At 40.0% G+C, this 26,843-nt stretch overlaps 2 protein-coding genes across 2 annotated transcripts in view; one reads left to right on the top strand and one right to left on the bottom strand.

Annotated features, from left to right (window-relative positions):
• PEX3 (peroxisomal biogenesis factor 3) overlaps positions 1–13,821 on the bottom strand; it is a 21,833-nt gene extending 8,012 nt beyond the window's left edge. The window contains exons 1-3 of the mRNA XM_054821646.1: positions 13,666–13,821; positions 6,000–6,131; positions 4,512–4,593 (exon numbers count right to left, since the gene is read on the bottom strand). Coding sequence (XP_054677621.1) covers positions 4,512–4,593; positions 6,000–6,131; positions 13,666–13,738 — 287 coding nt within the window. The 5' untranslated portion in view covers positions 13,739–13,821. The remainder of the gene's footprint in view (positions 1–4,511; positions 4,594–5,999; positions 6,132–13,665) is intronic.
• ADAT2 (adenosine deaminase tRNA specific 2) lies at positions 13,786–26,843 on the top strand. Its single transcript, XM_054821649.1, has 6 exons — positions 13,786–13,915; positions 14,176–14,280; positions 20,752–20,902; positions 21,475–21,581; positions 23,304–23,376; positions 23,494–26,843. The coding sequence occupies exons 1-6, from the start codon at positions 13,868–13,870 to the stop codon at positions 23,532–23,534; spliced, it is 525 nt and encodes a 174-aa protein (XP_054677624.1). The 5' UTR covers positions 13,786–13,867; the 3' UTR covers positions 23,535–26,843.

The raw sequence follows: 26,843 nt of genomic DNA, 5'->3' as shown, positions 1-26,843 counted from the left end.
ATGTCTTAGGATCAGAATTAACATTAAAATATTCAGGACAGATAGTTCAGATTAACCTAGACTTTACAGTAACCAAGTTTGTAAGAAATAATACACTTTTCACCAGAAATAATTTCTCTTTATAGGCACAACACATGCATTTTGGCATTAGTTTGACCATTACATCACTTACATAAACAATGAATTTTTAAGCTCGCTGTTATCAAATAATGCGAATGAACTGATATAATAAACTATGAAGTCTACAACTCCAAAAAGTAAAGACAGCAATTAAAGGATAGCTGGAAGAGATACAAGGATACATGGCACATACACAACCAGTTTGCACATTTTTTTTTGCAAGCTAAATCAACAATTTTAAAAGCTGTTCTGAAGCAAAACAAAGGAAAGATTGTTAAAAAAATACAGTAATATTTCTATAGATAAAACACGTAACAGGACTCAAAACCACACTTGTTACTTATGAGCAGTAAGTTTTCCATGCCAACAGAAGAGAGAAAGAGAAGCCAATACATCAATGTCAGCCAACTACATTTGTACCTATTATGTCAAAACATTTTGTAGAGCTCATGCTTACAGAGTTTCTCCTCACAACATAAGGCAACAGCCAGGTATCAGTTTGTCTGCACGTATGAAGCCTAACAGTGGAAATGGATTTTTCAGTCCTCATCTGCTGCAATTCACTAAGACTCAGCTGCTACTCAAAACTCAGCTTTTATTTCATATTTATTTATTTGGAAAACTACTACCTGCTATGGAAACAAAAAGCAACACAAACAAAAAAACAGAGGTTTGGAATAAAGCTAAGTGCTGAATAGGTGGGAGATACACAACATATGCAAGGCTACAGCAGCAGGTGCTTCACCTCATTCAATCACATTGCTTTGAAAAGAGGATGACAGGGCAAGAACATAGAATCATTTTTGTTGGAGAAGCCCTTTAAGATCATCAAGTCCAACTGTTAACCTAACACTGCCAAGTCCAACCACTAAACCACGTCCCTAAACACCACATTTACGTGTCTTAAATACCTGCAGGGATGGTTACTCAACCACTTCCCAGGGCAGCCTGTTCCAATGACTGGTAACCCTTTTGGTGAAGACATTTTTCCTAATATCCAATCTAAGGAGATCAGGTTGGTCAAGCAGGACCTGCCTTTCGTAAACCCATGCTGACTGGGCCTGATCACCTGGCTGCCCTGTACATGCCACCTGATGGCACTCAAGATGATCTACCCCATAACATTCCTCAGCACCAAGGTCAGACTGACAGGCCTGTGGTTCTCTGGATCCTCCTTCCAGCCCTTCTTGTGGATGTGCGTCACACTGGCTAACCTCTAGTCAACTGGGCCCTCCCCAGTTAACCAGACCTGCTGATAAATGATAGAAAGTGGCTTGGTGAGCACTTCCACCAGCTCCCTCAGTACGCTGGGGTGGATCCCACCTGGCCCCATAGACTTGCGTGTGTCTAAGTAGTGTAGCAGGTCACTAACTATTTCCCCTTGGATTATGCGGGCTTCATTCTGCTTCTGATCCCTGTATTCCAGCTCAGGGAACTGGGTACCCAGAGAACAACTGGTCTTACTGCTAAAGACTGAGGCAAAGAAGGCATTAAGTACCTCAGCCTTTTCCTTATCCTTTGTCACTGTGTTTCCCCCCCTGCATCTAACAAAGGATAGAGATTCTCCTTAGTCCTCCTTTTGTTGCTAATGTATTTATAAAAAAACATTTGTTATTGTCTTTAACAGCAGCAGCCACAGTAGCCAGGTTAATTTCTAGCTGGGCTTTGGCCCTTCTAATTTTCTCCCTGCATAACCTCATGACATCCTTGTACTCCTCCTGAGTTACGTGCCCCTTCTTCCAAAGGCCATAAATTCTCTTTTCCCCCCTCCAAGTTCCAGCCAAAGTTCTCTCTTCAGCCAGGCCGGTTGTTTTCCCCGCTGGCCCGTCTTTCAGCACATGGGGATGGCCTGCTCCTGTGCCTTTAAGATTTCCTTCTCAAAGAATGTCCAGCCTGTGGACCACATCTGTGGTCTTGTGTGCTGCTTCCCCTTTAAAAGTGTCTCTGGAGGACTGAAGACTTCAGCCTACTTATATCCCCAACCTACCATTGGCTGCGCCAAATTACTAAACCAACGTGAAAAGGTTTTGAATTTAAGTGAAAGAATTTTAAATTAAAGGAGTTTACCTAAGCCATAACATGATCTGTAACATAGATCCATAACATGTTAAGCCATAACACAGATTATGTAAGAAAAAGAATACATATTCAGGGACATTAAGAAAGGTAAATCTCCATATCTACTCTTTTGTATAGTCAACAACAATGGCGCTCTGTTCTGGTTTCAGCTGGGATAGAGTTAATTTTCTTCCTAGTAGCTGGTGCAGTGCTGTGCTTTAGATTTAGGATGAGAATAATGCCGCTAACACACTGATACTTTGGTTGTTGCCAGGCAATGTTTACACCAAGTCAAGGACTTCTCAGCTTCTCACACTGCCCCATCAGCAAGAAGGGTGGGGGTACACAAGGGGCTGGGAGGGGACACAGCCAGGACAGCTGACCCAATCTGGCCAAAGGGATATTCCATACTATATGACATCACGCGCAGTATACAACTTGGAGGAAGCTGGCTGGGGGTTTAGATCATGGCTCAGGAATTAGCTAGGCATCAGTGGTCTGCGAGTGGTAAGCAATTATGCTGTGCATCACTTGTTTTGTATATTCTTTTATCCTTATTATTCTTCTTTTCCTTTTCTGTCATATTAAACTGTCTTTATCTCAACCCATGAGTTTTACTTTTTTTTTCTGATTCTCTCCCGCATCCCACTGGGTGGGGGGGGAGTAAGCAAATAGCTGTGTGATTGATTTCACTGTCTGCTGGGTTAAACCACAAGACACTCAAGCATCCAGAGCCATTTGATTCATCTTTTCAAATCAAAGTGGAAAGAAAACAAATCTATACATCCATGCGTAGCACAAGAACGCGGAGCTTCTTCAAAGACTCACTTCAAAGTGGAATGAGCCCTGATGGCTCATTCCATGATCTGTGCCTTCCTAACCCCTTCTCTACCTTTTCAGTTCAGGAAGTTCAAGCATCTAGTTAAAACTTTGTCAGCATAAGTCAAAAAAGGAAAAATTAAGATACAAACTCCATGGTAAGATACACTACAAATGGGCATCCATGCTTACAGGATATTGCATGTAACCAGCATATTAAAAAATATTTGGTTTTAGAAATGCATAACTGTAATATCAAAGAGTCTCATATCTATTTTCACTAGAATTATTAGAATTCAGAAGTGTGTCACCGTACTCATGAACCATTTCAACTAGTCAAACAAGTTAGAGACACCAGACATAGTTTGATAAAAAAATGCAAGCTACAGAGAACAAACTAAGGCATTACGTCTTCACCACTGAAGAAAGGATTACAGGCCATTATAGACTATTTTGCTGTACAGTCCAGAAGACAAATCTGGTGATCCACAAGATCTCTTGTTCATTCAAGTTAATTTTTCATTGAGTAAAACTCTTATTATGGCAAATATATTAAACATTCCATTAAAATTAACTTTTCCTAATTTCTTGCTGTTTGGGATAAATAATAGTCAATTACAGTTGCAAATTCTCAGCTAATCTGATATAAAACATCATTTAGGCTGTAATTCCCACTTTAAATATCACATTCTGTTGCCTCATTGTGGGAGTTTTTTGACTGAAAAAAGACAATGACTGGATAGGCAATCTATTAAATGCTGGACAGCTGAAGTTATAGCTGTATAAATAAGCTAGTGGGAGGTAAAGTGGAAAGGCAGCCTAGAGTGACTCAGAAACCCTGTGTTAACTGCCTACATAACACTTTTACTCCATGCCAAATGCCAAGCAGCTTACTCTACTTTTAAGGTATGCTATTATGCACTTCACATATTTAAAAATATGCTATTTGCTCCTGCAGTTACAAGGAAACCAAAGGTGCTTTCTGACAGGGAAGCATTCCTCTTAATGTATGAGACATGCTCCTATTTGTTCTACTTTAAAAAGAAAAAAAAATTACTTCTCATAGCTTACATCCATTTGCAACCTCATCTTTCCACTACTATTCAGGTCCGACCTTGATAAGATTACCTAAACATTTTTACAAACACAACATCAACAACTCAGTCTAAGCTACTCTGTCCTGTTTAAGAGAGGACTAGATCCAGTAAGTACTTTATCTACCTATCTTATAAACACTTCAACAAAAAGCATGGCTCTCATTGCAGCATCTTAAAAGAACTATTTCTTGTAATGTTTGGAAAATCCCAGCCACATCTATCAAAATAGATCTAACATGACACATATTTATGTGTTGATTTCAAAATACTTTAAAACTAGTGACTCAATGGGACACAGAACCAAAATCCTGCATGCTCTCTACCTTATAAATATATGATTTGAAAAAACACCCCACCCCAATCTTATCTTGTGATCAAATCAAGTGACCTTTAACAAAATTAACAAAAGTGTCTTACCTATTTTTAAGAAGAGATGTGAGACTCTCAGAATTTAATTGATGCATTAAGGCATCCTTCAATGTTGGAAGCATTGACAGCACTGTTATTAAAAGAAAAAAAGAAACAGAAAAAACAATTGTCAATATAAAAGAAATTATCATAAACCTATCCCTACCTCCACTCAACAGCTGCTATACAATGTAAATCCCATTGCTCAACAGGCAAAGCTAGGAGGACAGACAAAATAGGAAACCCTGGGGGTACTCAGAAGTGCAATCACCTGCGTGCCTTTTATGAGCTTGGGCACAACGCTGCCCTTACATGGCTACATGTCTTTGCTGGCTCTAGCTGCAGACGTGTACTCACATCCTGCATATCTGCACACACGTGCCTTCAACTCCCCAGAAGAAAATCTGGTGAAAATCTACACTGTTGCATTTCTCCAAATAAGAACAAAAAGATCTGAGGTTTGGGTTTTTTCCCCCCCAACAAGAACCAGAGAAAGGTATGTTTTAAGCAAAAGCAAGCTGGTGGGGAAAAAATCCTTTAGTTTTGGAATATTCAATATCCAATCTGCTGTTATATAATGGGAACAGGAAATGGAAAAACAAGCATGCACAGAACATAATAAATACTAAGAACAAAACATGAAAAATCTTGACAAGAATGCATGCTGCCAGACAGAAGACACTTTGTGCAACAAAGGGCAAAGAAAAACTTAGTCCTTGCAGTAAAATCAATCACAGCACTACAAAATGGAAAAAGATGGAAATGAAATACCAGGATATTTCATGTCAAGGTAAACACAGTGCCCAGAAAGCACTTGCAGCCACCCAAGAAGCCATTACAAATTTCAACAGGAGAAGAATATGCCACCCAATTTGTTTTATAGAAATAGTTTTGAATGGCCTGTATTTACAAGAATGACAAAGATTTTGTTAAACTCCCCCCTACCATCTCCTCTCCAAAAATCCAAAGACCAGTGCTGTAATATAAACACTTTCACTTTTTGCTCCCCAGCTAGCCAAGTCCCTTTTAACTGCTAAAATGTACAGAACTAATGGGCTGACGTGCTTCTTATTTGTAAATAAAAATTACCCACCAAGCTGTCTGTGTAGCTTACTAACAACGTGCTATAATGCATAAAATAATCTGCTGTAAATTCAGTATTGTTTGAATGTGGGTGCTGTTTTGCACCTCAATACCACATGCAATTTAGGGCAATACACAAAGGGTCTTTAAGTGACAAGAAATCGTAAGCTGCACGTGTATTTGTATGCATTATAGATGGATATATTCAAACCAAGGCTTAAGATGACTTCTAGAAATCCCTTATATCCTCTGTTCTTCAGATTTTGGTTTTATTATTCAAAATTTATGCACTAGGATTTAAATAAGATTTTGAATTCACCTACATTTCTTACTCTTCTTCCATCCTGTCAATATGTACTATAAATCCCCAAATAATACCACCTATCTAGAACAGTAACTATTTTCTTATCTTACCTGTCATATTGCACGTCCTCTGATTACTTTCAAAATGATACTGTCTTCGTGCTTGGGCGATGTATTCAGCCGCCTCTCGTTCTTGGATTTCTCTGATTTTCTTCTGCCCATATTTTCCTAATAAATAGACTCCTACAGAGAGATTTTCATATTACAAGCTGCTTTAAAAATCTGAGGAAGGCCCCTTTAGTCCTTCTTTGCTTTTAAACCGTAAGGGTGCATAGTGGTTTTAGAGGGATATGTGAGTATTTGAACACTGATTGACAAAGCAATACTCAGAAATAATGTTTTCAAAATTAATTAATGACTTGAATCAGTATACGAAACTTTCCTAAGAAGGGATATCTTGCCTTTCAAAGAAGGCATTTTTGGTACTACTGCAATGTGAACAACTAGTACTGAAAAGATTGAAGCAAATATTGGGAAGAGAAAAAATGTAAGGTAACAAAAACAAAGAATAAAGAAACTAAAATGCACGGGTCTGGGGATGGATGAAAATTTAATTATTTTAAAAGATATCTTTCTAAATTTAGCAGAAGTTAGAGCTAAGACTCAAGTCTTTAAAAAAATATCACATAAGAGAAAAATGTTACAGACCAACAGTTTCTTCGTTCAGTCCTGAAACTTGTCCATAGGAAGAACCTTAGCTTCACTGGCGCTTGACTGTGGCCCTCTTATTTCTCAGAATGCCTGGTTCCTGCTCTCCAGCCCCAATATTCTGCCCCTGAGGATGTGATCGTCCCTCATCACCCTCACTATGAATCTGCATTTCCACAAAGACCCACCAAAAAACTTTGTTCTACGTGACCTCCTCTCCCAACATACATCACTTTGAAAGTTCCCACGCTACCAGGGGTTCAGAGATCTCTCCAGGCTGCCCACAGCCCTCTTCTCATCTTTCCTCATCTCCATCCCCCTTTCTAAGCCATTCCTCAAGATACCACTACATCTTCTACACTTACCCTCAGCACCTTTGCCCACTGCAAGCTGCTTTGCCTGAATTTCTCCCTCTCCACCTAGGGTTTCTCCTAACAACTCCTGTGTATCAAGTTCATTTGCTGCCTCCTGTACTCACTGGTAGCAGCAGTTACCTATTTAGGTGCATGACAAGCTCTTCCATGTTCTCTCATGAAAGAACTGGAGTATGTGCGGGAGGTAAGACAGGAACAAACCCAAGCAGAAAAGACTACTGTATAACGTCATCATCTTCTGTCCACTAGGGAGGAACCCCCAAGTACTGAAACTCCTCTACAGAGTATCAGCTCTAACTCTGTCAAGTCAATAATGGTACGAAGAAGAAATCTGAGTATCATGTCTTTTTTTTTTTTTTTCCAACCAAGCACTTTTCCAAAGTCATACTCAGAGCTACAAAGTTTTGTTCAAAGTTCAATTTTCACATTTCAAAGTTAATATCTGAATGAATGAGGCATTTAACAGTTGCTGAATGCTGAAAGTTTAAAACTATTTTTATAAGCCAGATCCACCAAAACCCCCAACAACCAAACTCCTCAAGATATTGAGTTCAACTACATTTTTTAGGTCATTAAAACCTTTCAATATATTCTCCAAACTATCATCATTATTTCAAAAGGCTTGTCAACTTTGTGCCCGAATATTTATGATTGCAAAAAAATCCAACTATTCGTATCGGCATTATGTTTCCTAATAGGCAACGACAACCCAGGCCAGTTTGGAACAACCACAATCCATTTATTTCTCAAAAGCCTCATAACATAAAAACAGGGAAGTCACTCTCTCTTGCTTCAGCCTTTAGGCAGACCAAGCATTTGCCATGTGGAAGATTCACCCCATTAAATGCAAACTTTAATATTATGGTTTAATATACATAACATGCATTTTTACCTCTGTAAACTTAACCAAAATGAGACATCATAGATAACAATCAGATTATTTTTCTCAAAAAAAAATATCAATTTCTGCCAAGAATATGTATTTAGAGCACGACTGTCAGGGTACTGATTTTTTTTTTTTTTTTTTTTTGCAGCTAACATACCGAAACAGCAGCATTTTTTTTAGTATTAGCAAATAATTTTTGAACATAAGATTTTAAAAATAATTTTATCCCACCACATTTTTCACATTATATTCACACATAGCCATTTGTACAAATGACTACTTTTGTTTAGTCCTGTGTCATCCCCCCCAATAAATCCTTTAGCTCCAGGTTTTGTGGCAGAAAAGTCCTAAGTATAAAAAAAAGGCTCTTCCTGAACATACACAGACAGACCTGCAAACAATTCAAGAAGAATCATGCACATGCCCTTGAGTGATATGCTGGAGCAGCACCTTTATAATTAAGATTGAGACAGCTAATTGCTTAATACTTGATTATTAAAGCTGTGTGATTACTCTGTACTAAGAACTACTGTGCCTGTGAGGGTCCAAAGTAGCATTAGCAGTCATCCAGGTTTAACAAGGAGTTTCCAAAAAAACCCCACTTGTCTAAAATGATGCAACACTAGCTACTACTAGTCCATTTCTCCCCCACTCCCCTGAACTAAGCCATAACTTTGACCCATCACCAACAGATGTTACTTACTCCGGTATCATCTTCGGGAATGCAATGCATTAGAAGTTAACCAAGGTAAAAGTCACACCACCCACAAAACTTAAGCAAAACCAACAAACAACAACAAAGTCTGGATGTCAGCAGCAGGCTGCCTCTGTTATTAACTGCACAGCTTGTTGTCATCGTTAGCTTTGTGACAATGAATTTCTGCCCGCTAGTCACTTGTGCTTGAACGCAGCATCAGAGCCTTTGCAAGCCTCCAGCTTATGGGACATTTCAAGGAACTGCCAGCCTGGGAGTGAGTCTGCATGTGTGTTCACATTCTACTTTAGAACTACCTTGTGTATCTACATTGATTCAGAAGACTTGCAAATAACATGGACTTCTAAGTAGTCCAAGCTGAAAGCATCACATGAAAACACTGTCACTTGGAGTTAGAAGCAGGACCAGAGAAAGCCACATCCCAAGAACTGCCACATCAAGTCAGCTCACATACCTGTAAGAAACTAAACTGATGTTTTAAAAATCCCTGTTGTTGTAAACAAGCAAAGTGAACACCAACTTTTTACAATAGCTAATATAACTCAATTTTACCTCTCAGTATGGGATCAGAGGTCTGCAAAAAGCAACAGCAGCAACATTTTATTCATTTCTAATTCCTAAACTGTTGTATTGATGAAATTTCATACTGAATCTTTCCCATATGTTCCATACAAAACAGGAATTAAGAAAATTCAGCGGTAATGAGACTGCCCAAAAGATAATTTCTCTGTAAACCTTTTTCTGCCTTCATGAAAATGAGAACTATACAAACAACTACAGTCCCAACACTTCTGATTCACAGAGGGTTCAGAAACAGATGAGTGGTACAAACTAGGACTACACCAGCTGATGCCAGAACCTTCAGGTACAGCAACCTCAGTAAAGATCTTGAACTACAATTCATACTTCTTTAAAATTGACCTACAAAGTGAAATGTATTTACATTTGTATTGGCTGTCAATGCTGGTTTTGGGTGGGACAGAGTTAATTGTCTTCATAGTAGCTAGTACAGGGCTATGTTTTGGATTCATGACCAAAGCAGTGTCAGTAACACAGGGATGTTTTAGTTACTGCTGAGCTTACACAGCATCAAGGCCTTTTCTGCTTCTCACACCACCCTGCCAGTGAGTAGGCTGGGGGTGCTCAAGAAGTTGGGAGGGGACACAGCTGGGACAGCTGACCCCAACAACCAAAAGGATACTCCATACCATATGACATCATGTCGGGATTAATCCACAACACTGCCCTACAACACCGGGAGCACCCAAGGTCTACAATACCCATATCCTGTGGAAGCAACACTTTGATTCATCTGTTAACAGTGAATTGAGATAAATATGCTCTAATTTGTCTCTGTAGCCCTCTTCAGCTGTAGCATTGTATAGTCTCTTCCCATCTAAATGCAAGTAATGGAAGTAGCTTACAAAATCTGCAGGCTCTAACATATTCATGCCAGCAACCTCAAACAGGTAGGATGTTTCCAACATCACATAAATTATGGCTTACCTCTCCCTCAGCCCTTTCCTTTCTTCACAGGTGGAATGGAGACATGAGCAGAAGGGTGGGATAGGTAACTAGGAAGCATCAAGTTTTCAAGAAACCTCTTTACAACCCTATGTAACCTTTACCCTCACTGCCATACTTCCTCCAGGAAAAAAAAAAAAAAAAAAAAAAGAGAAAATTTTCAGTTTTAAGAATTTCATTATGTAGAAATTGTGCTGACACACAGAAGCCTGCACCCTTCCAGAACATTGATGGCTCCATAAGTTGTGGTTTGTCCTTATGTACAAGCAAGCTGTGCATCAACTGATGTACAATTGTCCCATTATGGCTGAAAATAAGTGGTTTAAATATGGTTTAAATAAGAAGGCACTAAAGCCTTACTCTCTTGGCACCACCGAGTCCCACCAAAACCTATTTAATGCATCTGCATTCACTCACAAACCAAGACAACTTTTTTGCTAAGCAGACAGGTTTCTGAACAGACATGCTCTTCCTGCAAGCCGAAGTTTGCAACAGATTAAATTGAGCAATAATTAATTCACCACTAAAATCAGAACCATATGTTGCAGACACACCCTGAACTTGCTCTTCTACTGCAATGAGAGAATTTCAACAGTGAATAATTTTGTAATATCCATTAAAATCTCCCTTGAACACTGAGCACCGAGACAGAAACCGCTTTAAGGTAAATCTACATATGCAATAAGAACAAGTGAATATAACACATCCTTGCAGCTCTGTCATACTAGCTCTCTCTCTATTTACATATTTCTAGTGAGTTTGATCCCAGAGCACTAGATTTTGCTTGCTTGAAGAAATGTAAGTCTTTTTAGTATGCAATTTACTTTATATTGCTAAAAGAACAGACTTGTGAAGAATTTGTACAGAGTCTTTGCTAAGCTGAGGTCTTCTCAACCCCGCTCTATGGTTACGGGAAAATTACACCTATTTCAGTTGCTGTTCCCTCAGTTTGTGCTCTTATGAATTTTGTATCTTCAGAAGCAGAAAAACCTGTCGCAGTGTTGGGATTGTCAGAAATTACACTAAGCATGACAGCCACTGATAGCACATAAAGAATCCATCTCAGTAAACAGAGGAAAGACTACCAACCAATTCAGATTACGGTGCAATAATTCTTCAGTAATGCAACACTGATACAACATGTATTAGCAATAATGTAGACATTCTTCTGTACTGTCTAATGAATCATTAAATATTCACATTCATCTCTGACCATGTGACAGTTAAAGACTTAAAATCATTAAACCCTGTGATGTCCCACTTTTCCTGTTGCATCCTCCTTCCCAGAAAATGCACCTACAACTCTTTTTTAAAAAAACCTACAAAACAAACCCCAACAAACCCCAGAGAGATGGGGTATTAAATCAGCAGATTTGGATGCTTATCTTAAATCATTCAGCCACTTCCAAACGTTCTGTCTTCAGGTAAAAGCAGTGATGTGAAGTTGCATTCTACCTTTCAACATTAGGCAGTATTTTTTGGAGGAGAGTCCGTTGTGGATCCCAAGAGTTCTGATTCACTGGTGGTGACATTACCATAGCTCCCGCAGTTATTTTAAGGTTTGATCCATAACTGAGATGTAGATGGCCAAAGCACTCACAATTCAGCTGCTGAACAACTGTAGCGCAGCACTCTGCAGTAAACCCCTCCATCTCCCACGCTGCCCTAAAATACCACAGTGCAAGCTGCAGCTGGTGGCAGCAAATGATGTTCTCCTGCTTGCGGATGCCCCGATTTACTACAGAGTCTCAAATACAACACAGCCTGAGAAAACAGGTACTTGATCCACACTGCAGGCAATGACAGCATAGTTCAGTATTTTCAGTCAGAAGTTAGTGCTTCTTAGAAGAGAAGCATCTTGGGTTTTTTTGGATTGGTCATACTTTAAGTTACTTTGGTTTAGTCCATGATTTTTTTTTTTAAAGTGTACTTCATCCAGTCAGTATCATTTTAACAAAAGTGATGCTGAAGTCTACATAAACAGCACCAATCACAAGGAAAAAGCTGCAAATTCAGTGACATTAGCATGGTTTGCAGGCTGGCAGAGGGCTGTTTATACATGATGAATTTAGAATTTCAGGCTATGAGGACTACCAAAAGCCACAAGCTCCCCAATATCTGCTTTCCCACTTGGACATTGATCCATATTTACTAGCTGAAATTGGGACAACTGATGTTGTTACTATTCCCATTTGTCCGCCCACCACTCCCACAAAGACAGCTGAAAGGGAGAGGGAACAGCTTGCAGGTTACAGCCTGGTATATTAAAGTAAATCTGTTTACTTAACATGGTGGGCTGTAAGTATGGTGGCTCAGAAACTGGTAAACATTACGTTCTGCTGTACTTACAGAGTCAGAAAACCTGCAGGTGAGGGGGGGAACTGGACAAGTGGTCTGACAAGTACTTCAGTAACCATCATCTAACCTATCAACATGTATTAATTGGTATTCTTTGGAAAAACACAGAAGGAATTCATGCAGAAAGGATGCAGAGGACACGACCACCAAGGCAAGTCAGAAGTATATACAATTCACCTTCATGAAAGACCTCACCTGAATACAAGGCAAAATGTACTGCAAAACCCCTGTTGCCCTCAGAAAATTTAACTGTTCAGGCAAGTTCCAGTAGGTATAAACAAATACAAACTTTCCTTAGCAAATCTGTAATACTTAATTCTGTGTCACTTGCATAAGATATAAACATGCAAAGACATGGCTGTACCTTTTGAGAAGTATCTAATCTCCAGCTGCACTTTATTAATAAACACAGAGATAGATCCAAGGTGTTCTTTCAAATCCAATTCCAACTAAAAATAACCCTATAGTAACTCCAAGGAAAGGAGGAGCCTACCAGACCATAACCACCCTACAAGAGCCTTAAGGGAGAAAGAATGGCTTGAATAATTAACGTAAATCCTCCTCTCCAGTTAAGTTTTGTGCCTGCAGTTGGTTTATATGTGACAATTCACCTCTACGCACATGTAACTTTTTAAAGTCTCTATCCTAAAAATAACACCAACGTCACCCACACTTTGCATGGTTAAACGTTGTTTCAAACCAACATAAACACCCGCCGTAAAGAACCCCCAGGCAATTTGAATCCCTGTGTTTCGGGACTTACGGGAAGACATGGAGATTTTCCTGCGTGTAAGAAAAATCCTCCTGCGACCTGAGCTCTCCCAAAGGCGGTCGGTGGGTGCGTTTTGGTATCACCAGCAAGACGAAGGACTGCTCCACACCACCGCGGAGCTCCCTGCGCAACAGCCCACTGCCCACAGCGACGGCGGTGCAGGGACGAGGCCAGCCGGGCCCGCGGCACTGCCGGGCCGGTCACACCAGCGGCCGGCACCGGGCTCGCCCAGGGGCGGACAAGCTTTCCTGCCAGCCGGGAACTCGCCTGACCACCGGGGGCTCGTCGGGCTCAGTGGCCGAGCACTGGCTCTGAGGGGGCCTCCCCAGCGGGAACCGGGAGCACTTCAGCAGCGAGGCCCCACAACCCCGAGGCCGGCTCCGCACAGAACCCTATCATCGCCGCCGCCGCCCCCCTCAGCCCGGCTGTCAGGTACTCACCACCGAGGAAGGTGCCGAGGACGAGACATTTCTTCTTGTGCCGCTTGAGGAAACTCCAGAGGGACCGAAGCATCCTGCGCGCCCGACCCAGCCGCCCCTCGCCTCCTCGCGTCGGCGGAAGGGGCGGTAGTAGCGGCCCCGCCCGCGGTGCCTCGCCGCCCGGCCTCCCGGAAACACCGCCCGCGCTCCGCCGGTGCCGGCCATGGAGGAGGAGGAGGCGGTGGCCTGGATGGATCAGGCTCTCGACGTGGTCAGTGCGGGTAGAGGGGGTGCTCCTGCCTACCGCTACTCCCCCGGCCGTGAGGGGTGCGGGCAGCCGGACTCTGTTCTCCCGCGGGGGCAAGCCTCGGAGCGAGGCCTGAGGGGAGCGGGAAGCCCCGGGGCGGGGGGGCCGGGGCCTCCCTCACGGCAACGCCGAGGGGGCGGGAGAACGGGGTTCGTTAAAGCCTGGCTCGTGCCTCCGACAGGTAACGTTGTCCTGTTTTTCGCGTTTGTCTGTCTGTCCCGTAGGCTAAAGAGGCGCTGGAGAAAGGGGAGGTTCCCGTCGGTTGCCTCCTGGTGTACAACGGCGAGGTCATAGGGAGGGGCAGGAACGAGGTCAACGAGACGAAGAACGTGAGTTGGGGAGAGGGGTCCCCCCGGCTGCGGCGGTACCGGCGTGTGTCGGGGCGCGGTCCGGCTGTCTCAGCCCCGGGGCGGGGGGGAGGGGGCTGGGGTACGGGCGGCTTCATCCGGCTGCGGTGAGAAAGGAAGCGGGTGCCAGGGGTGACGGGGAACGGAACAGAAAGCGAAGCGAGGCAGATAGTAAAGTCATGGTGTAAACTGGAGGCTGTCGTCCCTGAAGGGTGCTCGGGTTTCAGACGTGCTCCCTGGAGGCATTTAAAGTCACCTGGGGGTTAAGAGTGAGAAAAGAGCGACGAGTGCAGCCTTTCCGGTGAAGTTCTCACCGTGGACACACCAGAAACAGTTTGCGTTGTTAGCAAACTAGCACTTTCGTGTTATGTGATAAGGTTATGTGAAGAGCAATGAAATATAAATTGGAAATCCAGTTCTGTTGCTTTTTCTAGGAAAACTGCCGTACGAATAAAGGAATAAATAAATAATAGTCTCATTTTGGAAGGGGCATAGGGAAGACAAGTTGTCAGGAAGTTGTGTAGAGTTACAGAATATGTAGGGCAACAAAATCTCACATCTGGTTTACAAAAATTCTCACTTTGACAAAATTGTTCTTTCTAAAAAATATTACCTGTAAATTTTAGACCTGATGCTTGCAATTTTAGCGATCAAATTAGATCTTACACATGCTGTGAGACCCGTTAAAGCCCACAGGGATTTTGTGCAACTGGAAGTTTTGTAAAAATAAATCTGATTGCAGAATTTGGCTGTAATTTGTATTAGATGTCTAAACATGAAAATATAATAAAAGGTGAAAATGAGTCTTTTAAGCTCAAAAATGTAACAGTAAAGATGAATCATTATACTAATTTGCGCTGTAGGACAACCCATAATGTATTAAGATAATTCTAATACAACTTAAGAAAGCCAGATGAAGGAGAAGCTAGGTGTTTCAAGTTAAATCAGTGTAAACACTGCAGGGAAGTAGACACTTCTTAGGAAAATTGTGCCAGAGATATTAATGTTGCGTAAAAATAACGTGTTAATAAATAGGCAGAACATAACTGATGAGAGTGATAACAAAATCAGAATCAATTTAAAAATATTAGGGAAACTTTCGGACTTTTTTGGTGTTAACATCAGGGTTGTTTGAAGGTATGTGCTTAAACTCAAGTAGCCTGATGTAGAAAATGTGGCTGCGTTTTGGAAACAGTCAACTGTTAATATCTTTAAAAGCCAAATCTTTTTTTTCCATTTCTGTTTAGCTCAAGTTTCAAATCTTCTGTGGCTTAATTTTCATAAATTCTTATATTATAGTGATTGGAAATGCTGGGTACTCAGTGATTCTAAATTTTGTATCAGATACTTAATTGTTCCATATAGCCTAAAAGAAAATGTGAGCTTGAAAGAGGCACTTGCTGGGAAACGTGAATGCGCAGGAAACTGTTTTTAGTTTTTTCCTAATGATTTCCAACATTATTTAGGAATGATCCTGGCTGTAAAAAAAACCAAACCACTCTTGAACCATTGAGGCAATTCCAGCAGACACCATAAATTTGTCAAGGTCCATTTTAAAAGTAATTTCCCAGCTCTCATTGGAGGACTTCTCCAGAACATCACTCCTCAGATGGCTAGGAAATATCTGATTTCCCATTTTAAACTTTTTGTGGTCCATTTCTAGCTCTCTGCTCTTATGCCAGCATCACCCTTTATTTTACATTTTTCCCTTTTGGCTTTTGTTTTCCCTGTTTTCCCCAAGCCAACTGTTTAATCTCCTCACAGAAGATAGGCTTTCTTTCTGTGCTCATTGTAATAATTCTTCTGTACATCCAGCTTTGATTCATCTTTCTTAAATTCACTTAACCAGAATCGTATACTTTATGCTGCATGGACTTTCTCTTGTGCCTTGTTTGATAACAATAATTCTTCCCATTCTCCCTGGAAGTAAGTCCACCCATCTTTTCTGGAGCTTCCTTGGTCTTTTATGCTGTTTTGTTATTCTTCATTTGTTGTGTGTTTTTTTGTTTTTTTTTTTTTTTTTACTCCCATCTATAAGGCCATCCACCTCTTGAGTGACACTCTGATCCTGTCTCTTCTGATGATGTCCTTCATCACATTGTTAGCTGTTTTCTGTAGGTGTTTCTCCACTTAATACCAATGTCACAACTGAAAACATTTAAGCAAAATGATCTTTAAGCATCTTTGCTAATTAGTTCCCCCTGGACAAATATTTCCCCTTTCAATGCAACTTTTCTTCTTTGCTTGCTCATCTTACATTTTTTGTGCTATGGTGCTTTCCCCAGGCTGGCAATAATTTCACATGTTGTGTTGCACAGTGCCAGATGCGTTGTAGAAGTCCAGAGAGATGAGATTGACAAATGTTTTTTCTAGGCAAGAGAAACACCAAAGAAAGTTACTAGATTAGTTTAGTGTCAACTATGTTATGTAAATCCACATTGTATTTTGTTTCATTTTCCTTTTATAGACTAGTCCTTATAATATTACCTTCAAAATTTGTTGTGTTGCCTGTTTTGCTGTTGAGACTATCCTGGATCGGTAGATGTCAGGATTGTACATCCTTCCTGTTTTTTGTTACAGTGACTCTGTTTCCTCTGACAGGTTTCAGTCATGTGATCCTCTCTCTTGATGTCTGAAAAGCATTGCTATGAGATTGGCAGCCTCATACACAAGTCCCTTAGTATTTTTCTGATGGAGGTGATCTATCAGCTTGGGGTTTTTGCCTCTCATCCCTCTTGCCCTAGGCAATTTTGTCATTTTAACATCCTGATTCTGTATGTCATACACTGTAATTTCTGCTTTCATACTCTTATTCTGCCTTTTGACCACATTCTCCACATAATTTTTATTGAAAAGGCAAAATGTTAATTTTGTTTTGGAGTAGCACTATGATTATATTTGAGCCTCATCTCAACTATAATAGTTCTAACTCCTTTTTCACATATTTTATCTCAAGACATTTTTACTTTGTATGTAATTTGTTTTGCAAGGTTGACGTTTTGCAATTCTTCCCTTAGCATTTGCTTTCTGACCTGAAAAATGTAGCTTTATAATATATTGAATTTTTTCACTCTTTGAAAACTTTCTTCCCACTTTTAAAAAATGATCGCTTATCCAGTTAGATCTGCAGGCCTTCTCTACAATTCTGCCCTTGCTTGGGAATCAATTTGCCACTAGGCTTTGTGTGAAATAAATTCAGTCTTCTCCTTAAGTAAGTCCCTGCATCCTCTGATCTAACTGTTAGGAGTTAGAAGCAGGTAGTATCTTTATGCTCTCTTTCGTTCTGTTCCTAAACTGCTCATTTTGGCAAAAAAATTAGTTTCTGAAAGCTCTCACTTTTTTTTCAGTCTGTCTCCTGTCACTCTGCATACTTTGTTTCTGCCGTGCACGTCCATAGCAGAACACGTTAACGTCGGAGACATTGCAGCTTACTCTATGGAAGTTACTTGCAAAATTATTGATCGTCATCCCATTCTTCTGGACAGCATTGGTACTGGATGAAGGGACTTTATACACAGCTGTGTTTGTTTTATTTTTTTGGGAGCACGGTTGTGGCATCAGCATTTCAAAATAGTTAGGCATGTCGTTTCTTGTATTCACTGGGCAGCAAATGTCTGTGTAAGACATTAGTTTTCAGCAGCCTGGTGATACATTCACAAGCTTGTGCCAGTACTGTGTTCCCTCTGGCAGCTCCCGTGCTTGCTTGCTCACAGTCTTGCCTCATACCAACCTGAAAATTTTCATCCTTATAACATATGTGACCCTTAACAACTTTTTTTTTTCCTTTGGCATCTTTATTCCCATGTGTGATACAATCATTTGCATGTGATAGCTGAAAATTAAGTATTGTTTGCATGCTTAAATTACTAATGAAGCCACAAGATAATATAGAACTTTGAGCTTTTCCCCACTTTCAGTTCTAAATCTTAGACAAGAATTATCAAGGTAAGCTTTTCAGAGCAGTGATGGTCTCTTTATTTGTCTGTGAAACATTTGCCACAGTTTGGGGCACTATTGTAAGGCTTTGTCAAGGCCTTTTCCCCACTGACATCAGCTGCAAATAATTTCTCCTTGAAACATCATTTGTCATTCTCTAAAAATTCTCTTTTTCCATTGCTACTCTCACCTACTTTTGTTTTCTTGGCTTTAAAATAACATATAAGATTGGGCAAGTTAAAAACAGTAGGGGCTTATAGAAGCTTATGAATTGAGTCAGTGACTCAAAATGAAAAACATTTTTTTTGTATGTTATTTTACACACAGCAAGTCAATAAAAAAGACCATCTAGTCATAGCACAATACAAAATAAAATCTTAAGATAGAGCCAGAAGGTCAGTTTTTCCCCCATGTCTTGTCTTTAAGAGGGACCTTTAGCAGATGCTTAAGGAAGGAGCTCGAGAAACAAGGAGAGAGTAGTGTAAACCTTCCCCTTGCATTTCCTTTCCACTTCTGTAAGTGAATAGCTTAGGGACTGCCAGAGCGCAAGACTGTATCTGGATCGCTGTTTCTGATAGCTGTCTGTGCACATATCCTCCATGAATTTGTCTAAACCTTTTTTGAACTCATTTATGGTTTTGGCTTCCATAGCATCCTGTGGCAATGAGTTCCACAATTCAATTATGTGCTTTGTGAAAGAGTACTTCCTTTTGTTTGTTTTAAATCTGCTGCCTGCTAATTTCATTGGGTACCCGCTTGTTATGAGAAGTAATAAATCACTATTTAGTGTTTGCTTTTCCACATTTTTCTTGATTTTTTTTTTTTTTTTTAATAAACCTCTACCATAGTCATCTTGACTTGGAAAACTAATGACTGTATCTGGTGAATTAGGAGCCGTAGTCTAGTTAGTCTCTGTATGGAGACTGTTCTGTAACTTGGATAATCCTTTCTCACCCTGTGGTGAATTTGTCCTGGTGTTCCCATGTCTTCATGAGGTGAGATGATCAAGCCACTATGTATTACTTAAGATGTGGATGCACTGGGATCTAGTAATATTCTGTATTAGTGTAATCTCTCTTGTGTAGCTGTCTCCTGTTACTGCAGAAGCCAGTATGACTTGCAGCAGCTGCATGGCTTTTCTGAACTTGTACTCCCAAGCTCAGCAGAGGCGTAAAAGCTGCTCAGTGTGCTCAGTATAGAGCAGTGTCATAGGTTAGAGGCATGTTTTCCTCTGGTAATGATGGTTTAGTGCTTATATGCTTTCAGTTTGTGTTCAGGAGTCAAAAAGCCAATATGGTGTTCATGTCTCTCCTGATCTGAGGGGCACAAAACTAGAATAGCCACAACTTGCACTTTTGAGTTATGGTAGCTGTAGTAGTTCTGAGGCACCATTCTGCTGGAGGGCCTTGTGCTTTGTGTCTCCATCAGGTGTGTGCACTGAGACTTCAGCTGTTGTGATCTCATTTATTCAGGTAGGGAACCTTCATGGCAACATGCTTACCATGCTTTGGTTTGTGTCTCGGAGATGGCAGACGGTCTTCCTTTCAGATGAAACTATACTGAAAAGATGCACTCAGGGAGCGTACCTAATGGACCCCAGCTGCTGCTGGGAATATACTGTCCATGGGACTAAACTGGAGCTAGGCCAGTGTGAACTCCCCCAAATTGGTGTTGAGTCCTCAGCACTGTTGTGCTCTACAGATACGCTCCTCTTGCACTGCACTATTTGCTAATGTCAGCATAGGCAACATAGATCTCTAGGAGTTTTAAAACATTTTCAAACAGTATTAAACTTACCACTGACTTTTTTTATACATGAGTCCTGTGCCATGTAGAGCATCTCACAGAGCATCTCACAGAGCATCTCACATCTTCAGAGTGCTAAAACATTAACCCAAGTTCATGTATTGAGAGGAAGTTACCTAAAGTCACACAAAGACATATGTAGCAGAGGTAGAAGTATAGTTTGGATTGATGAAGTCTTAGTCTAATGCCTGTGTCAAACCCATCCTTTTTTCAGCATGGATTGAAAAGAAGGAAAATACTAGCAGCTGTAACTCAAATAAGCATCAGGCTTTGTAACCAGAGAGTCCTTTCATAGCTAGTACTTTGTGATATTTTTGCTGTGACATTTGATTGGCAAAACACACTGCTGCAGACATTCCAGAGTGATAGTGGGACATTACGGATTGTTTTTGTCTCTCTGCAATTAAAGTCAGCACTTCTTTTCTGTTCAGGTTTTTGTGCCATACCTATCACTGTGGAATTTCTTCTGCAACTTGAACCAGCAGAAAGGTGTACTAAAAGGAGACTTCTCAAGAAAGCATTACATTACTTCTTTAACAGAAGTGAAAATAATTGCATTATTAATAAATTAGATATCAGGCCATTGTACCTTTGACTTTAAAGAATAATTTTATGACGCTGCATTTTATTTCGTTTGTATCTGTACAAGTGAGAAGCTTAAAGGCGTGAATCAATGCAAACTTTAAAAAAATGTTTATTTTTATCTCCTAGGCTACTCGACATGCAGAAATGGTCGCAATCGATCAGGTCCTTGACTGGTGCAAGCAACACAACAGAGATTATACAGAAGTGTTTGCACACTCGATATTGTACGTAACTGTAGAGCCTTGTATCATGTGTGCAGCTGCCGTGCGCTTGATGAGTATCCTTTCATGCTTATTCATGCTGGGAAACCAGATGTCAAGATGTTGCTCTTTGGGCAGTGAGCCCACAGAGAAGGGCCTGACGCTGTCAGGCAAAGCCAACGGGGGTACCCTCTTACGGTTTGAGAGGCTGCACCCACCTCCATTTAGTGCATGGTAAATAGCGAAAGACTTGGGCATGAGAGAGTAAAGGCGCAATTATGACAAACAAAGATTTACCGTAGGGATGTAAAAATACATTTTAGAGATACCTGATTATGTAAAATGAGCTGATCTCAGTTCAGTGTTCAGTTCCAAATGTTGTAACAATCGGTAACCCATGGCTTTGTATGCCTCTGCTTTGGGATTCGTGCTTCTCCTTTTCTGAGGAAGGCTGGATGTGCATCTTCACCAATGCATCTTATATTACTCAGAAGTAAGTTCTGATTTTATGAGGGAGGAATTGTAGTGCAAGCTAATTTAGTTTGAAAAGTACAAGCATGTTTTAGTGACATTTAATGACTACTTAAATCAGGCTACTTTACTTCCTGCTTGCTTTTCACTTTAAGTTAATACCTTAACTTATTCACATAAATTCCACGGGTCGTATATGGCTGTCGAAATGAGCGATTTGGAGGCTGTGGCTCAGTTTTGAGCATCTCGTCTGATGATATGGTAGACACAGGAGAACCATTTGAAGTAAGCTATAAAACGTTTTCTCTTGTTTTTCAGCTAGGGTACTGTGCCTAGCTTTGTTACCTTGCTTTGAGAATGTTATGCATCAGTTTAAGAGAACTCAGTTGAAAGATGATCAGAAGTCAAGTAAATTTGACTTTACAATAAAATAATGTAAAAAAAATTAAGCCCTTAAATTAAAGAAAATTGAGAAAAAGCCTGACAACAGTCTTAACATATTTAAAAGGATGTATCAAAGAGCAAAGGAAAGAATTATAGTTGTGGAACAAGGTAAGGAATAAATATATCTAAAAGATGTGTAATACTTAGAACAGTAAGTGTATGCTGCAGGAAGAGATGAGGGAAAAATTAAACTGCAAAATGTACAAACACATTATCAATAAAGATCAAGTAACAGCAACTTACTAAGTTACTGGGTTTTAGCTGAGCCACTGGAAATGATTGTATTTTTTCTCACAGTCTTTCAATATATGAGGTAAAATGCATTAGCTTAGACCTACTTCATATAGTTCAAATCCCAAAATAAATATGGACTGCAAAAGTAGCAGAGGAGATTTAGTTTAGATATTGGGAAACTTTCTGAACAGTAAGCATACTGAAGGACTGGAACAGTGTCTGGGGAGAATGAGGCATCTTTGTCATTTAAGAAAAGCTGGATAAGCATTCAGTGGAGGTATAGTATACATAAATCTAGATGTTTTACAGCATTATACTAGTATACCTATATACCTATACATGCATATAGATAGAGGGTATTTGTAGCATTTATTACATTACATAGTTGTAGATGATCCTGCCTTTATACAAGGATACTGATTAGGGTTCTTAGAGTTCTTTTCCACATTCAACATATATGATTTAATAAGTGTAAAAAACCAAGTAATCTATTTCAGCATTGTAAATAAGCACTAAAGGCTCAAGGTTCAGAAAGAATTTCAGTCAGCAAGATGATACTGTTTGGCAGTCCAGTGTAAGCTGTTAAGCATCTTTCTGTCAGGGAGTTTGTGAAACTAACATCTGAATTAATTTGGATAGTCAGTACTGGAAGAGTGTTCATTTGCTAATAGGCACATGGTATTTAATTTTTCTATATGTTCAGAAGAAAGGAAGGGGAAGATTCTTGCTACTAGAAATCCTTCCTTTGTTTCTGCAGGCAACTGTAGTGGGATGTATAGATGAAATACATTATTTTCTAGTGTGGGTGGAGATTAATTTAGTGTTAGTGACATATAAACACTTTGTCATTAATGTTCATGGCCTGGAAAAATAATTTGGAAGGACCAAAAAGGTCTGAGAGTGACTGTTAGGAATAAAGAATAGGTGTGTGGATGGATGTTTTCTGGTAGGAATCATATCTACAAATACCTAGGTGATATCTCCTTACCTTTCCAAGTGCTTGAAGAGTATATGAAGTAAGTTGGAAACACATGAATAAGAAAGAAATCAGAGATTGCATAAAAATTTTATGTAAGTTACTAAGAAAGTTTGTTTTGCCTAACTTTGTTATTAGGGAAATTATACTAAACGTCAATATACTGTTTTTCAAATGTATTAGGTATTCAACCTGAAAAGATTTTCTGACTCCCAAATAGTTAAAGGTCCATGTTAAATTAGTGGAATAGACAGTACAGTTGTTTACAATTATTCTGTACTTAAGGCATTATTGTGAAGCATAGAATGTGTTATTCTCAGTTGTGCTCATGAACATCATTCTAATTTGAACAGTGCATTTCTGGCTATCGTGCCAAAGAAGCAGTGGAACTGTTAAAAGCTTTCTACAGACAAGAAAATCCCAATGGTAGGTCCGACATTAATGGATCCATTTGCATCCGAACTAATTTGAAAGAATGCTGGCACTGGTATTACTGTAACTCACTTCTGATGTTTTTTCTCCCTTTCTGTTTCTTTTTGGCAGCACCAAAATCAAAAGTACGGAAAAAGGACCATCGTAGTTAGCCCTACACTGATAGGAGACAGAAATGTACCAAAAAATGATATGTGAAGGTTTCTTCAGAGTCCTCCTTTTTTAAAATGTGCAGTCCAATTAAACTGTGTCTAATGATCTGCACAGAGTTTTTACTAATAGGATACTACCTGTTCCAGTGTTTCTATGTATGTGATTTCTTGTTATCGTACATGACCAAGCAGAAGAATAAGTGGCTGTTTTTAGAAAGAGGAAAATTTATGGTTCAAGTTTACTTGTTTACAGCCAGATGGATGCATTAAAATGACGCCTTTCTGTACAGCGCATTCTAGAATATTTTCTTTCCTTCTGTCTGTAGAGCAGCATCTCGCTTTTCAGTAGTAAACGTTTGCTTAGGCAAATCCAGGTAAATCACTTGGAACGTTACATTTGTAAGACCTTCACACTCCTTGTGTGTATATTTAATCAAAAGGCATTTAAGGAAATGTACAGTCCTTGAAGATTTGCGATAAGACCATTGTAAGGTTCTTTTTTTTTTTTTTTTTTTTTTAAACACCTCCTCTAGCATAAGCCAAATTTTCAAATGTAACTTCTGAAAGTCAGGTACCTGCCTATACATGTATATATGCAGAATCACGTGTCTGTGTATGCTTATGGCTAATAAGCGTAAGCAAGTATCACTTGGCTGCACAGCGTCTTCATACAAAGTTGTGGAGAAACACTGCACAACTCTTTAGACTGTCCACTCTTGTGAATATTAGCATAAGAAATGCTTTGTTGTTAAGAATCTGCTAAGAAGTTGAAGGTGTTCTGAAGTTACTAAATTATAGTAACTGAGGCAGACAGATACATGTGAAAACCAGAAAATGAAATTGGTAATAGTATGAAGAAAATATCTTTAAGATGTTTATTTTTTCGTAGTGTTGGTTGGCTCTGTCATTTCCATGCACTTTGCCCATGCAGTAATTTATAATCCAGAAGAGGGCCTTACAGTTCCACTAATGAATTAAGAATACAAGTACAGTTCAATCTTGATTATATACCTCTTAGTGGATACTTGTCTTCAGCATGAAACTGTTCGTAATTTTTTTGTCTGATATTCAGAAATTTAGGAAATGCCTTAACTTTTATTTTTTTAATGTAGAAGTGGTTAGAATACTATGACTATAAAAACTGAAATCAGTTAAGCCTTTTAGATATTTCAAATAAATACTTTCAAAAGTGTTTTTAAAAAGAGCATTAAAAGCATTACTTTGTCACCATTGCTCTAATAGCTTAGAATTTTTATTTTGTGTATTTACTTATTGTTTACAAAGTGACATGGGAAAGAAGCGTTTTTACCACAAGAGCTATTTTCACAGTTTAGAAATGGTATTCCTTTGCCTGACGCCTGTGACCTAGCCCGTTCTCCTGACTATTGCAGCACTCTTTGAGCAAAAGAAGTTATGACTGTGTGCATAGATTTCATCAGCTTTGGAGTTGCGAGGGCTCATGAACCAGGCAGCTGAGCTGGAGAAGCTATTTAGGAAAAGACCATTTTTAGTGACTGCAGTGGCTTTATTGGAAAGAAACAGTCACACCTGGGGTTATGGTATTAGGTGATACAAGATAGCTATTTATCTACACAGATACATACATTCTGTTCTCAACTGGACCATAATTTTCCTTCACCTTGAAATCACTGAAGTCCAAATTAAAGGAAAGACGTTAGACTTCTGGCTTGTCACTGACATCCGTGACAGTAGTAGGAATTGGAGCCTACATGTTATTTTGCACCAGGACCTAAATCTCTCTGCACCTGTTCTTCTGCAGAGTGGCTAAGAATGCTTTCCTTCCCACTGCCTTCTTTCAAAGAACGCTGTTAGCATTTGGATAGTGTGACAGTAGGAGCCATGTAAATAAGTAGAAAGATTACTGGTAGTAGGACAAAACACATTTTAAAAGCTGTGTCCAATTCTGCAGTCCTTAAGTAGAACAGAAATATTTTGTAACAGTAGTTAGTGGTAACCTGTCACTTAGAGAACAGTTTAAGTCCTGCTCAAAGCCAAAGGAGAGTGAAGAGGGTGACAAAAATAAAAATTTCTCTGGAATGATCAAGGGTAATAATGTGCATCTTAGAAAAGGGGCATGAAAGAGGAATAGCATAGTGAGCTAAAAACTATTGTATTACAAAAAGGTTATAAAAGATGCTTCTGTTTACCATTTAGTGTAATGTGCGAGCAAACACCCCAGTCTACTATTAAGAGGTGCATTGGATGAGTGAGTTTTTGGATTGTTTTTTTTAAGTATAATATTTAGTTTGGGGAACAAACTGCTAAAAGATTACACTGAAAGCAAGAAGGTAGGCCATTCTCCTTAAAATCCTATTATTTCTATGAGGAAGAACAAATAGATGAGTATTTTTATAAAAGAAAGAAATGAATTCGTGGTTGAAGACAAGGCGCTCATCAGAGCCACGGCATGACATCTCGACACGCGCGGCCGTCCCCTCACCTCCTTCGCTCTCCCCCAGGGCAGTGGCAGCTCTGGCAGCCGGAGCCCACAGGGGCTGGTGCTCTTGGCCTCCGCTTGCCGCTGCCCTCGGAGGTGTGCCTGCGGCAGCTGTCCCTGTCTGAGGCGCTGCACCTCTTCCGGATCACAAGCTTTGAGTTTGTCAGCACTGTTTAGAGTCAGATTCACAAACTTGAGCACTCCAGGCTCAGGGTCAGAGAACGATCTCCAAGGCTAAGCTCAACACGGGCTGGAAGAAGGCAGGAGGCAGCCACGACGGTTATAACCCAGCGAGCTGACCAGTTTCAGTGCTTCAGATCTGAAAATGAACTTCTCAAGAAAGAAAATTGGAGGCTACAGAAAGAAGAATGCGAGAAGAATAATCGAACTGTTCTTGGAATGCTTACTTGGTGAGGAGGAGGTGGTTGCTCGTGACAGTGGAAGCACAGGCTTGGTTTGTAACTGTTGCTACCACATAAAATCCTGCAGCAAGCCATGCCAGAGGCACCCCGTGAACCAAGAGCTGATGCGTTGCACAGCCTGGAAGAAGTGTTGCTGTCTGCTTGCTGGGGACCTTGGTCTCAAGATTTGGCTCTACCCTAAAAGAGTATCAAGAGCAAAACTTTTAATTGTTACTCCCACCTGGAAGACTCAGAGCAGCAGCTTATAAATGATGCTATTCATTTTCACAGTGCTTTTATTTATTTTTACCTCTTTGTGTCTATGCTGCCACATAGCAGGCCTCAAGAGCAGCAGTAAATATATTCAACTGGTTTGTCTAAAGAAGTTTAAATGCTTCACATCACCCTTTTTCCCTTGCTGCTTGATAAATAAATATGTCGGCTTCAGCG

The sequence above is a fragment of the Grus americana genome, chromosome 3 (assembly GCF_028858705.1).
Source record: "Grus americana isolate bGruAme1 chromosome 3, bGruAme1.mat, whole genome shotgun sequence".
Taxonomy (NCBI): Eukaryota; Metazoa; Chordata; class Aves; order Gruiformes; family Gruidae; genus Grus; species Grus americana.
The sequence above is the reverse complement of the archived record's forward strand: the minus strand, read 5'-3'. Positions and strand labels throughout refer to the sequence as shown.